The following is a 13,858-nucleotide window of genomic DNA, read 5'->3' as shown; positions in this document are numbered from 1 at the left end:
TTACAGTTGAAGTCAGGAAGTATAGGAATGTTAGTGAAGAGAGTTAAGATGAAGAGGAATTTATTTACAATGAAATGGACTTCTGCACAGTTCATTTTGAGAAGAAGAAATACAAAACTCTAAAATTTCAAGAGGCACTACATGTTCTCTTTTAGGGACTAAGTTAATTAAACAATGGTAAGCTTCTGTCCATTAAAAAAAAAAGTTCATCCTGTACTCCAAGGAAGTTTAGAGATGTCTTCCAGTAATTCATATTTTTGAGTGCTCTCATCTAAACTAATGAGAGGTGGATTTTAAAAGCTTCCCCTTCTTTTGAGAAAGGAGCCAAATAAATACTTTTTTTCTTTTTTTTGCATTTTAGGCATTTGGATTCAGTCCTCAGTGATCACACACGAAATTCTGCTGAAGGCACAGAATATTTCAAAATGCTTGTGGATGTTTTTGCTCCAGAATTTCGAAGGCCAAAGAATATACATCTCCGAAATTTCTATATCATTGTTCCCCCTCTGGTGAGTATTTTTAATACACAAAATGAATTTTTTAAAGTATTAATAAATAGATCCAATTATTTTTTTACAGCAAGAAATGCACACAGACTGTATTGTTGACTTTTTGGTTGTAGATAAAACTAAATGTGGTCTCAGTGAATGTGGCCTAGAATTTTTACTTACTAGCTGTGCAGAATGAGACTTCTTTATAATTAAGATAGATTCTTATGAGTTAATAACTGCCAGAGGAATCCTAGTGTGATTTAAATAACTTGCGTATATTCTATTTTATATATATACCATGTAATCTTTGGACTGAATTATAGGTCATTTTAAGTGATTAATTGTAGACTGTTAAAATATGAAGTGTTTTTTAAAAGCATACTATTTAAAGGGACTTCCCAGGTGGTACTAGCGGTAAAGAACCACAGATGGAGCCTGGCAGGCTACAGACCATTGGTTGTAAAGAGTTGGACATGACTGAAGCAACTTAGCATAGCATGGCATATCTCTACTCAGTAGTAAATATTAACATCTAAACTAAATTTTTGTTAATCGTATACAGTGTGTGCTGCTCTAGTTCTGTAGTTGACATCTTAAAAATAACCACAATTGCAGTATGAAAACAGTTATTACAGTGAGGAAAATGGAGTTAAGAGATTAGAGAGGTATATATTAGGAAAGAGTTATTCTTCTGTAAAGGTTTCTTTAACAAAGCTCTTTCTTAAAAAAAAAAATTGTAAAAGAATAGCTCTAAAGTCTAAATATCACTGAGCAGATGTAACTTCTGATTACATCTAACTTTGATCAAGAGCAATAACTTTTTTAATGTTGCTGCCTGAATTAACATATATATTCTAACATACTGTTGTTAGTTGCTCAGTCGTATTCAACTCTTTGTAGCCCCATGGACTGTAGCCCACCAGGCTCGTCCATGGAATCATCCAGGCAAGAATACTGGAGGAGGGAATCTTCCTGACCAGGTATTGAACCAGGGTCTCACACATTGCAGGCAGATTCTTTACTGTCTAAGCCATCAGGGAAACCCGAAAGTGAAAGTGTTAGTCGCTGAGTCAAGTCCAGCTCTTTGCAACCCCATGGACTGTAGTCTGCCAACTTAGAACCATTATTATGAATTCAAAGTATCTGATGGCTATGGACAGCTTTTTTCTTCATGCATTTTCCTTTCTATTGTTTCTTTTTAAAATACATTTATTGTTAATACTCTGTCATAATAATGGTTATACCATGTAGCAAAAATGTCCATATTTATCTGATAAGCATTGTCTTTTCATACTCAGATAGTTGTGAGACTGGAGGCAAGTCTATCTTAGTTATATTTCAGTAATAATGTAGTTAACTCACGGTGAATTCTCACCATGGTTCTTTAATTTGAAGCCATAGTAAACAGCAGTGAGGAACCATTTGTGGATCTGAGGAAGAGGAGTTTTGCAGGGCAGCTGTCAAAATTCAGTTAGTGATGGAGAAAACAGGTGGGTTAAGAACACTACAAAGAAGAAAAGTATGGGACACTATTGTTTTTTTGAGTTTTAATCTAATTTCAGAAAAAACCATGAAATATCTAAGGAAGAAGTCTTTAACAAAGATTTTACAAAATGCAGTTCATTGCCAAGTAAGTTTTACAGGCAAAAAAAAAGTGAAATTTGATAATCTTGTTTCCAGTGTAAGCTATTGTAGTACTTATCATATTGTACCACAATTATTTTTGAACAGGCCTCTCTTTATTCCTGTACTGTGCTATCATAGCCCCAAGTGGCCACTTAAATTAGTTAAAATTTTATAAAAAGTTCAGGCACTCAGTTTCACTAGCCACATCTCAAGTGCACAGTGGCCAGATGCGGCTGGTGGTTTACTGGGCTGGACACTGTAGATGCGCTGCATTTCTGTCATTGTCAGGAGTGTTGCCCTGTAGAGTGTTAGATGGTATTCATTTTTTTTACTGTAATTATTTAATTGGGCCTCCCTGGTGGCTCAGTGGATAAAGAATTTACCTTCAGTGTATTAGACACAGGAGGCATGGGTTCCATCCCTACCTTCAGTGTATTAGACACAGGAGGCATGGGTTCCATCCCTGGGTTGGGAAGATCCCCTGGAGAAGGGCATGACAGTCCTCTCCAGTATTCTTGCCTGGAGAATCCCATGGACTGAGGAGAATCCCATGGAATGAGGAGCCTACAGTCCAGAGAGGGTCATAGTCAGACACGACTAAAGCAACTGAGCACACATAGTAAGTTTCAGTAAATCTTTGTTGAATAAATGCTGTGATTAGTTAAGGTATTTTACAGGAGCTAAATTTTTAGGGAAGTGCTTTTTGGGGGGAATTTGTTTATCCAAATGACCACTAAGCTTTTTAAGCCAAGAATATGGTAAGAAGTACTATTATAGCATGAATTGGGTGGGCAGAACTAAGCATTGCTGTGTTTCAGAGTACTTAAGCTTTTAAGTAAAGCAGACCTACTTTTCTGACTCAGCTTTGCTTTAGATTATGGCTTTCGGGAAGTTACTAAACTTCTCAAGCCTTAGTCCCTTCATCTGTAAAATGTGCATGATATTTTAGAATGAATCTTATAACAAGGCACTGTGCTTGGGTTAAGTGGTGATTGAGGGAGTGCTGACATTTAAAGGATTTGGAAAAGAGCCATTATGAGATACTTACACATATTGTGATCTCACCAAGAGGCTTTTTATATGAGGCAAGTGTTTCAAATCAAAAAGGCAGGAACTTAGAAGAGATTCTATTTATAATTTTTGAAATGTCTGTTTCAGGAACTAAATTCTGACTCTCTTTAGCACAGTCGTTTCTCTGATATGTTGTTATATCTTTTTAGACCCTCAACTTTGTAGAGCATTCCATTAGTTGCAAGGAGAAGTTGAATAAAAAAAATAAAATTGGAGCTGCCTTTACTGATGATGGCTTTGCCATGGGTAAGCTTAATGAATTCTTTTCCCATGAATTTTGTGTTTACCTTACAATGAATTTTTTGAAATGTTTGCTTGAGAATAGGTCTGTGTGCTCTGCGTAGATTTGTTTTTCACAAGCTGTGTTTATTTACTGGTTACTTTTTAGCTGGGTCATCTGATTGGTAATACTTGTTTCCCATCATTTGTACTGTTCATGCTCCTTTGGTGTTGCTGATCACTTGGATTAATTATTTAGGCTTTGTTTTTGTTGTAGTTTTACAGTCTGACCATCTTTTATTTAGTTTCTCCCGTTTCCTTGTAGTTTCCTCACTTGTCTGTTTAGCAGTAGAACCACTCTTATAGCCCTATGTTATCTCCAGGTGATCTGCAGATCTTCATAGCCATATTATTTCTTTTTATCTTCTTGACTGGCTTTTTAAAAAAAGATTTCTTTATAGGATCACATCTTTTTAAGGAGGAATTAAGCCATGTTGCTAAACTTCTCATTTGTGCTGTAAAGTGTAATTGGAAAGAGGATTAATTTTAAAATGGTTAATTTTAAGAATTATTGGTAGAGTAGAATACAGTCTGTGTACACATTGTAATTTGATTTTGGTTTTGCTGATGACTAGGTGTGGCTTACATTCTGAAGCTTTTGGATCAGTACCAGGAATTTGACTCACTTCACTGGTTCCAGTCTGTTAGAGAGAAATACCTGAAGGAGATGAGAGCAGTTGCTAAGCAACAGAATGTACAGTCAACTAGTCAGGATGAAAAACTACTACAAACCATGAATCTCACTCAGAAACGACTGGATGTTTATCTACAGGTAGAGGAGAATAATAGTCAAATCTGGTTTGACTTTTTAATACCCATTACTTCTTGATCACTGAAAAAATGTCAATCATATTGAAACTCCCATTTTAATAGGTGAGATGAACAGTGGTCATAAAGAGTATATTTTTAAATGAATGATACTTGGAAGCCATTTGACCCATATCTTTAAAATGGATGGATTGCTTCGTTCAGTTTCTGTATTTATGATTTGCACTCACTAGAGCATTTTAGAAAAATGAAGAAATATTAAATATGGTAATTTTGATATTTTGTTAAAATACATATTTTCAACTTTTATTTCTGATATTTTTATTACTTAGGAATTTGAATTGCTGTATTTCTCACTGAGCAGTGCAAGAATTTTCTTCAGAGCTGACAAGACTGCGGCTGAAGAAAACCAAGAAAAGAAAGAGAAAGAAGGTTAGTGAGTGGCTTTTATTTGGAAAGACTAGTAAATCTTTCATCAATAATAGATTTGAATACCCCATTTTATTTAGTCAGACTTTTCTTTTTGAAAAAATATATAAACCTAGAAATGTCCTTTTTTTTAAAAGTAAAGCCTAAGTGGATCATTTATGAAACTGAAAAGAAGTTTAACATGCATTTCATTCTGGAATAACACTTTATTCAGTTCATCTTAATTTAAAATTGTACATACAAAGTTTGGGTTTTTTCTTTCACCCTTCAACTGTTAGCAGATGAGAAGGAACAGATTAGAGGAGACTAAATGCTGCTGAGTGCAGAACTGCTGATGACTAGATGTTGACTGAATGCCTGGGCCAGGTGACTCAGGAGGCATAACAGTCAAGACTGTTGCAGTATCAGAGTGAATAGCCTCCTGTGCTCCTCTATAGCCAGACCTTGGAGAATCAGAGCAGTACAGCCATAACTGATGGTCACTGGGGAGAGGATTCTGTCAGATACAATCTATGTGGATGTAAATTCTTCAGTATTTCATATTAAAGGGACCCTCATGATCATTTCTCAGATTTGAAATTTAGCACCAGTTGTTTTCTCTGAAAAATGGTTATTTCCTTTTTCTGTTATGGAAGTTACGCCACTTAGGCTTCCTCTTTGGACGCTCAGAACTACGTATAGCAGCTTCATGGGCTTCGTGTTTGCCCTGCTTTCTTTCTTCTTACTCGTATTTATATCACAGCGATCAAGAATAAAAGAACTTCATGAACTATGATATTTTTATTAATCTTATCAGTTAAATTTTTTAAATATTTCACACTGAAGAGATCATTCATTTCTGTAGACCACTTACATCCATTACCCTATTCCCTGTTGATAATGTTACATCAGTATTACTAGCATATGCAAGCATTTTTGGAATCTATACTAAGTAAGTATTGATAATTGTGTGCTTGAAAAATGATTTCAGGCTGTTGCTGGGAAGATACTCAGTATTTATTAAATGAAAAAATACATATTTACTACTTTTGGATTCATTTAAAAATAATATTTAGCAGAGTCATCTGGAAGGATCTGAGTCAGTATAATCTAAACCGTGAAGTGTTTAGATTAGTAACTGAACTGTAGTTTAGATTAGAATCTAAGAGTTTAGATTCAGTAGTTCAGTTACTGCATAGGCTGTGCTCAGGCCTGTCGTGATGCCAGAACCTTGTCTGCAGGTGGACTGGATGTTTATTTTGAAGGCCTAGAGCATTAAGACAAAATGAACATTGCAGTCTCAGAAGAGCTCCTTGCTTTGGACTGCTGTTCTTTAGGAACTCTCTGGGGTTTGGGGTTAATATATGTCACCCAGATAGCTGCCTGATGCCTGGGTGGTGGCTCTGCTGTAGGGCTGTTAGCTAAAGGTTGCTCAGAGTTGTCAGAGTTGCTCAATGTATTAGCTAAATAGTTTTGCTCTGTTAATGAAGTATATGCATATGACATTTTGCACAAAAAGCCAGAAATTCATTTTATTATGTTCATAATAAAAAAAATCACATTTAAAAATAAATTATAAACATAATTGGGAAGGGATTCATTCTGGACAATTTTATATGTGAATTTGCAGTCATGTTTTTACCAGTAACAGCACTACAATTTCCTCACCCACGTGGGGGAATGTGCAGTGTGAAACCAACCCCACTCCAGACACAGTTCTGATGTCTCAACAGTTCCACACCCCGATTACAAACTAGTCAGAACATCACATTTGCAGTATTTAGCCTAGAGTTCTAAAACATGAAGGCAGATAAACTGTATATAATTTGTGATATTAGAGAAGTATTTGGTAGATGCAACATTCTGTTCATTTGAAATTTAGCAATATTGTCCTTCTCGATTTTAGTTTGTTTTTTTTAAATGAACATAAATATGTCCATTATTTTTACTCATGCTTTCAGAAGAGACTAAAACAAGCAATGGAGACCTGTCCGACAGCACGGTGTCTGCAGATCCTGTTGTCAAATGATACTGATGGTTTGCGTTTCCCCTGTGAGATCATCAAAATTGTACGTGAAATGGATGTTATAAGCTAATAACAGAGTGTTTCCCGGGCCACATCTCTGGGAAACATTTAGATGCTGCATCTCTCTAAGGCAGTGCTCTAAAGTGAAGTCCATTCTCCGTCTAAAAGCTGTACTTTTCGAAGGTTGAAAATGAGATTTAAAGATTAGATTTTTTTCTTGGACTTTAGGCTTGGTGTGCCTGCTTGGGAACCGGTATTTGAAATGAAGTGTTAAAGGGTTAACCCACATTCCTAAACTGCCACCTCAGATCTCTTATAATCTACATGGATGTTTATAATTTGTATTTGCGTAGGTCTTTGATCCGTATTTGTCTCAGTCATTGGAAATTCAGTGCATATACTATGTACAGCCAGTAAATATATTTAAACAAAAGGAGTTGAGGCTGAAATTCATGAAGCATACATATCAATATTCTTATAAAAGGGATATATGAAGATGGTCTTGACACTAGAGGTGAGGCACTGGTGTATCCTTTATGTACAGTGTGAACTGGCTCGTTGTTAATGTCACGTGACTCACAAGAGCTGCTGCTGTCTGGTGAGGTATTTTATAACTCGTTTACATTGCTTTGAGAACTTATTTAACCTCCAACAACTGCTTTAAATTTAAGATTTACTTAATACTCAAGATGGAGGAAAATACAGATAAAGCCATAGAGTCCTGCTTGACGCTTTACTTTTGGCTGAAGGCATATATGATACCAGAGAAAACTGAATGAATTCTTACTTCTACATCCAAACTCAGGTTTCTTCTACATTAGGTTCAGTTGAAGTCTTGGTGATGGTTTGGGCAGATTTTTTTTCTTTAAACCAAGTATAATCTAAGAAATCAGATTTAGCACTGTGCAGGCTTTAAAAAAATTACCACTGTGAGAATGAAGTTCTAAATAACTAAATCATTTTACTGATTTAAAAAGTACAGAAAGATTTAGAGTAAATTTAGTTCTGGACAAGCTATTATTAGCTTTATTTTTGTAAAGATTATATCAGTTAATAGTAAAATGGTTAATCATGGCCTATAATATTTTAATATAATACAATGATACCTTTACAGTGAAAACAAAGTTTGAAACTTTACATGTAATACTAATGTTATTTTAGGAAATACTTGATTTTTCCATTGCACTTGCCTATAAAGCATTTCTTTGGGTAAATTTTGTGAGTAATTCTAACGTTGTTTGATTTCCAGCTTTTGGAATGGGTGTACAATGCCCTGTCTGTTCTCATTGGTCACAGTCAGGGTAACTTTCCCAGCTCAAGATAAACACTTTCACTGTTAAAATTCAGAAGAAACAGAATAGGTAGGAAATGTTTTTTATTGTGTCAACATGACTTATAGAATTATGTACAATGGATGGATTAAAGGCATTTAATATTTGTAATTCATACTAATTGTAGAAATGGCCCTGAAGCATGCTGCATAATTAATAATTTATATTTTGTCTTAAATGTTTATAGTAATGATCTTGCATTTGACTCGATCAAATTGGTCACCATTTCATAGCAACAGTATTACTTTTTTTTTCTTCTCTAACTTCCCTAAAATCGTTTCCTTTAATAGAAATTCTAATTAGAAGAGAATCAAAGGTTTCTGTCATTTTCCCCACATGTCAGTTATTTTATCCATACTAGATAGAGGTCACATGCTGACTCCATGGATACCTATGATTATGAAAAATGTGAGAGATCAAGTTTTACCTTTAGTTCAAAATAATGTGTCACTGCAGACTGGATAAGGTATAATAAATTTACTTATTTGACATCTCTGAAAAAGTACGCATATTTAAATGCTGTTGCAGTGCAGAGCAGCAGGGCTGAGTGTCTCACACCTAAGTTAATGCACAGTTTAGATGATGGTTTTCCTTGCCAGTGTATTAATGTTAACATTTTTATTTTTTTCAGACATACTGCAATTTAAAATTTGTGTGCGCATTTGTTGTGAATTCACAGAAAACTTAATGTTCAAATTCTCAGGAATTAAAGACTAACCATAACATTGTCAATTCTAATTAGATTTTATAAAAGATGGTAAGTTTGTTATCTCCCTTAAGTGGGGGCTTTCCTCTCCCCCAGTTCTAAGAGAATACAATATGTATAATAGAACATGAATAAATGCAATTTCCAAAATTTACTTCCTTTGGATGTTTGTTCAGAATTGAATGTCTTAAACCAGTAGTTCTTACTCTTTCTGGAGTTCCCTTTAATAGTATGTGGAAATGTCTTTAAACAAATGCTTGCAAGCATATAGGCAAGACATTTCAAGTATAAAATTGGTATTGGCTCCTCTGTGTAGTCCAAGTGGACTTTTTGTTCTCTTTGCTTTTTATATTTTTAATCTTTCTGTTGCTTGCTGTTTTCAAATAAAAGAACCCAAATGAGTGTATAATTTTAAATCTTACTCCTGGGAGGGGATCATTAATCTGTGGTGCTGTAGTGCCATTTGCAATCATGACTTGGACTGGACCAGCGTAATAAAGGAGAGCGTTCTAAACACTATGCTGGAGAAGATGTTGTGCTTTTCTCTTCTGAGGTGGTAAATTTGTAAGGTTGTGGGAAAGGTGAGACAATACCATCACATACATTGTCCTCTTACTTTTTTATGCTGGACTGGCCAAATATAAATGGTGGACTTTAGCCAGTTTTAATAATTTTAGTTCTTTATCCAGCTTAAGTTGCAGAAGTTTCAGACTGATGGTATTCCTTTTCTTACGAGATTTAATGCCACATTTTTTTGTTTGTTTGTTTTTAGATGTTAGGACAATTAAAAGTTTAGATTGTCACAGATTTCAGTTTTAAAAAAGGAGTCCAGAATAAGTGGGTCTATTAAGTGAAGTCATAGAACTGTGCAGTGAACTCAGATGGTGATGACAAATGAGAGTTGTTTATATAGGAATTTCTTATAGGAAAGGTTGATTTGGGCAAGTGTATAGATATTTTCCTCTATTGTAATAGTTTGGTTCTTCTTTATCACCTAGTTTACCTAATAGCACTGGTTCCCATGAGTGGAGAACATACTTGGGGAAAACAGGTGAAATTTCTCTCTCAGTCCGTGTAGATCTGATGTCATAATTCTGGAGTCACCTTGTAATGTAAGATCTTTGTGTATTGAAACATTCTCTGGTAATGCAGTCATTATCATTAATGTGGGGGGCCAAAAAGTTAACACTTCTATACCCAGACTCTCCTGTTTATATAAAGGTGGTAGTGTTACAGTAAACATTGCAGAATGTGTACAAAAGGTAATCAGGCATTAAAGGTGCACTTTTAAGTTGATGTAATTACTGAATATCAGAATCATCAGAGATGAATGCATTGAAACATTTGGAGGTTGCTTTGTCTCTGGTTTTCTGTGTGCTAATATGCAGCAGAAGCATAGATACTGGAACCAGGAGGGATTTGAATCCTGAGTTGCTGCTTACAAGTTTACTAACCTTTTTGTGCGTCATTTCCTGAGGCCTAAAATGGTGTAATAATATCATTCATAGATTGAGGATTTAGTTAATATGTATGAAGCCACTTTATTAGGAAACAGTAACTGCTATAAATACTAGCTATTACTATGGTGGTTCCTATTGGCAGAAATTTACTTGGCATGTAATTATTAGCTGTTGAAAAGTTTGAAGATAAAACAGTCTGTATTTGACTCTGTAGCTCAGTGGAGTGTTGACAGCGTGAGGCAGGTCTTGCCCCTCCCTGAAGGTGGTCTGACACGGGGCCAAACAACGAAAGGCAGTGCTGGGAGATCAGTTTGGTGAGGCCAGCTGCCTAAGAAAAGGTCTCATTTTCCTGCCTCCCACCTTTCATTTACATTGGCACTTGTGAATTTTTTAGAGGGCTTTCCTATGCATTAATGCACATTTCAGTTGAGAGAAAGGGAGTCACCCACTGTTTCTGAATTTTAAATTTTTTTTAAAAATCGGATACATGCAAAAGCATATTAGTATGTATGTACTATTTAGTGATCGAAAAGAGAATGCCTGTGTAGCCACCAGGTGGGTTATGAGCTTGGATGCTCCCATTACTCCTGCTCTGCTCCCTTTTCTGCTGCAGAGGGAACCACAGTGCACTGTGTTTTTCTTGAGGGTTACAACTGTCATTATTTTAAACAATAATATGGTGATGTTTGTGTTATTTTTTAAAGTTAATATAAATGTATTCTGTGTGCTTAGGCTTTAATTCAGTATCACTTTTGAAATTCATCCACGTTGATGTATATAGATCTAGTTCATTTAGCTTTATTTCCCTCATACTGGATTACATGAACACCTAGATACTTGGTCTGTTGATAAGATCTGCGTTATTTCCAAATTCGGGATACTGTGAATAGCGCTGCTCTAATCGTCCTTGTACTTGTCCCTGGGAACGTGTGTGGAATTTCCCCGGGTGTGTGTCACAAGTGACCCTCCTTGGCGGTAGGGCCCGGTGGACCTGCAGGTTCACTGGAAGAGAATGCCAGGCTGTTGTCCCATCCCAGAAGCAGGTGAGGTGACTCCCATTCCCTGCCAGGAGCTGGATTTCTGCAGTCTGGTCAATATCATATCTGTGGTTTTAATTTGAATTTCCTTGATTTTTATATGATTGAACGTATTTCTGTTTGAGCTTTTTTTCCTATGAAATGTTTCCATGACTTTTTTTTTTTTCATTTTTTTTCTTACTAATTTTAGGAATATTTTATATATTCTGGATACTAATCTTTGCTCATGTGTGTTTGCTGAATTTGTTGTTCAGTCACTAGGTCGTGTGACTATGCGACCTCATGGACTGCAGCACAGCAGGCTCCTCTGTCCTCCACTATCTCCTGGGAAGATGCTCAGTTAATTTTGTATTTCATTTTGTATTTTATTTTATGTTTTCTGTGCCTCGGTCTGTTTTTGTTTTGTACATAGATTTATATTATTCTCCAGGTTCCACATACAAGTGATACATGGCTCTTTGACTTCCCTGAGTATAGTGCTGTCTAGGTCCCTCCATGTTACTACCAGTGGCAATATTTCATTCTTTTTTACGGCCGAGTAGCAAGCCTGTGTGTTTGCCACATCTTTTTAAGCCAGTTGTCTATTGTGTAAATAGTGCTGCATGTATCTTTTAAATTAGTTTTCATCTTTACTGGATACATACCCAGGACTGATACATACCCAGGCTGGATCACATGGTAGCTCTCTTTCATCTTTTAAGGAACTTCCATACTTTCCATAGGCTACACATTATTAAAATTTTTTAATTAAAAACATCTATTTTTATTGAGTTTTATTATGTAGATATATTATTTTACACCCTGAACAGTTCTAAGCAAGAATTCAGGGGGTGTGGCTCTTGAAGCTTGTCAGAACTTGCTGAGCTATGAGCGACTATGGTTATGCTAGGATTTTATGGTGTATAATTTCATACTGTTTTGACCAGCTCACTGTGTTTCTGATGGCACCTCTTAATTTTGAGTTACAAAAGTTGTTTTATTAATCCATTTAAAAAGCAGCACCTTTTAAAAATTTGGCCTTGAGATCACGTTATTCCACTCACCTTGCATAATACATAACCCTCTGCTGCGATTTCATTATGTCCTGGGGTTTGGTTTTTGTTTTTTGTTTTTAATTAGCTGTTCAAGCTACAGAAACAGCTTTAGTTTTCTTTCATGGATGTTGTAGAAAATAATCACAAAAAGAAAAAGAAACAATGATAGTTTTTATTTGCTAGCGTTTATTGCTAGGTTAATTTATTACAAAGACAGTGGTATTTCTGTTGAACTTGGTTATAATTAAATACATTGTATCAATTAAAGATCATTACGCTTATTTCCTAATGGGCTAGGATGTCTAGAACTTATGTGTCAGGGTGAAAATAGGAACTTTTCTACCAAGCCCCATGGCCAGCTGTGCTTCAAGTGAGTTTAAAAATTCATTGGTTCCCTTCTTTAAGGAGGGTCTGGCTCAGAAGAAATAGAAATTGGTGGAGCTGTACACTGTCCATGGTGCTCCACCCCTAAAAACAGTATCTAAAGGCCCATACACTTCCAAATGCTGGTTCGTTAAGGTTCCACTGTAAAGTCAGACATCTTTTGTGGTACTTATCTGCTCGTCTTTTTATCGTGTGATGTTTGAACAGTTACCAAAACTAGACCTGCATTTCTGCTAGTGCTCGCGTCCCGGACTTCAAAGCACAGGGCTCATCACCTGACTGCACAAATGAATTCTGTTAGGTCAAATGATGAGACAGACTTGATTATAAACAGACCAGTTTCCGAATGACAGGCACTTACAGTTTCATTAAAATACAAAAATAGATTATATTAATAGGAAATATTTAGTGTCTATCAAATTATAAATCTAGACGTTTACCATTTTTCTTAAAGGATACTGAAAAAGAGATGACACTGAAATAAAGTGAACAATGCATTTTTTTCATAGCTTTCATTCTGAGCACTGAACAATGCAATCTAAGAGAAGGACTTACCACAAAGCACCTAAAATAACATTTGTAGATGGGTATGTTGTCAACCATTTCTTACTGTTTCCCTCCCAAGTCTCAGTATCAAGGCATCAAGAGTACATTCCACAAGCGATTGTCAGCATTCTGAAACCAGGTGGTGTGCCTGTATGTATCAGAGAGGTTGAAAACCCTTAAGGAGGTAGCTCTCCTTCCTGGGTGCTCTTCACCCAGAGGCGCAAGGAAGTTATGCTTCAGATTCTGCGCCTCTATTTTCACTTGGACTTCCATCATTGTCATCTGGTTGATCGTTTAATAGTACATATTTTCCATCATTGGTTAGTGGTACGGACAGCATTAATTGAGCCAGTGCTTCTGGATCCTGAAGTTACGGGAGTTTAAGAAGGAGAAAAGAAAACACTTAAAATGCACTTAAAACCCCTTTGGTTTGGTTGTCATTATATTCTGTAATCTAGCCTCATTTCTTCTGACTCTTGTCTTAGGTATACCTTCTTACATCTCTTAAAAAAAAAAAAAAAAAAAAAAACCTCAATTATATTCTCCCCAAAACTAGGCTAAGGTTGTACCTGTCAGCCAAAATACCATTTACATAGCAAACTTCAGAATCATCTTTGTGGAAAGAGTCCAGAGAGGAATTTCTTTCACAGCCCTGACCGCTGTCTTTAAACTCCTTTTTTTCCTTTTACTC

The 13,858-nt window shown here is 35.8% G+C and overlaps 2 protein-coding genes across 6 annotated transcripts in view; one reads left to right on the top strand and one right to left on the bottom strand.

Annotated features, from left to right (window-relative positions):
- The window catches only part of WASHC4 (WASH complex subunit 4), a 58,501-nt gene extending 49,276 nt beyond the window's left edge, over nt 1-9,225 (top strand). Inside the window, exons 29-34 of one of the 3 annotated variants that reach the window (XR_003511111.1) lie at nt 362-509; nt 3,338-3,434; nt 4,043-4,239; nt 4,568-4,667; nt 6,605-8,030; nt 8,632-9,225. Coding sequence is in view for 2 of the 3 variants with exons in the window: in XM_027541902.1 (XP_027397703.1) it covers nt 362-509; nt 3,338-3,434; nt 4,043-4,239; nt 4,568-4,667; nt 6,605-6,672 (610 nt within the window). In the remaining variant the exon portion in view is untranslated. Of the gene's footprint in view, nt 1-361; nt 510-3,337; nt 3,435-4,042; nt 4,240-4,567; nt 4,668-6,604 lie in introns of all 3 variants that reach the window. The other 2 variants (XM_027541902.1, XM_027541901.1) reach the window with 2 other exon arrangements.
- Nucleotides 9,226-12,403: 3,178 nt separating this feature from the next.
- The window catches only part of APPL2 (adaptor protein, phosphotyrosine interacting with PH domain and leucine zipper 2), a 51,699-nt gene continuing 50,244 nt past the window's right edge, over nt 12,404-13,858 (bottom strand). The window contains exon 21 of one of the 3 annotated variants that reach the window (XM_027541903.1): nt 12,404-13,531. In XM_027541903.1, coding sequence (XP_027397704.1) covers nt 13,397-13,531 — 135 coding nt within the window. In that variant the 3' untranslated portion in view covers nt 12,404-13,396. The remainder of the gene's footprint in view (nt 13,532-13,858) is intronic. The other 2 variants (XM_027541907.1, XM_027541904.1) reach the window with 2 other exon arrangements.

The sequence above is a fragment of the Bos indicus x Bos taurus genome, chromosome 5 (assembly GCF_003369695.1).
Source record: "Bos indicus x Bos taurus breed Angus x Brahman F1 hybrid chromosome 5, Bos_hybrid_MaternalHap_v2.0, whole genome shotgun sequence".
In the NCBI taxonomy this organism is placed as follows: Eukaryota; Metazoa; Chordata; class Mammalia; order Artiodactyla; family Bovidae; genus Bos; species Bos indicus x Bos taurus.
The sequence above is the reverse complement of the archived record's forward strand: the minus strand, read 5'-3'. Positions and strand labels throughout refer to the sequence as shown.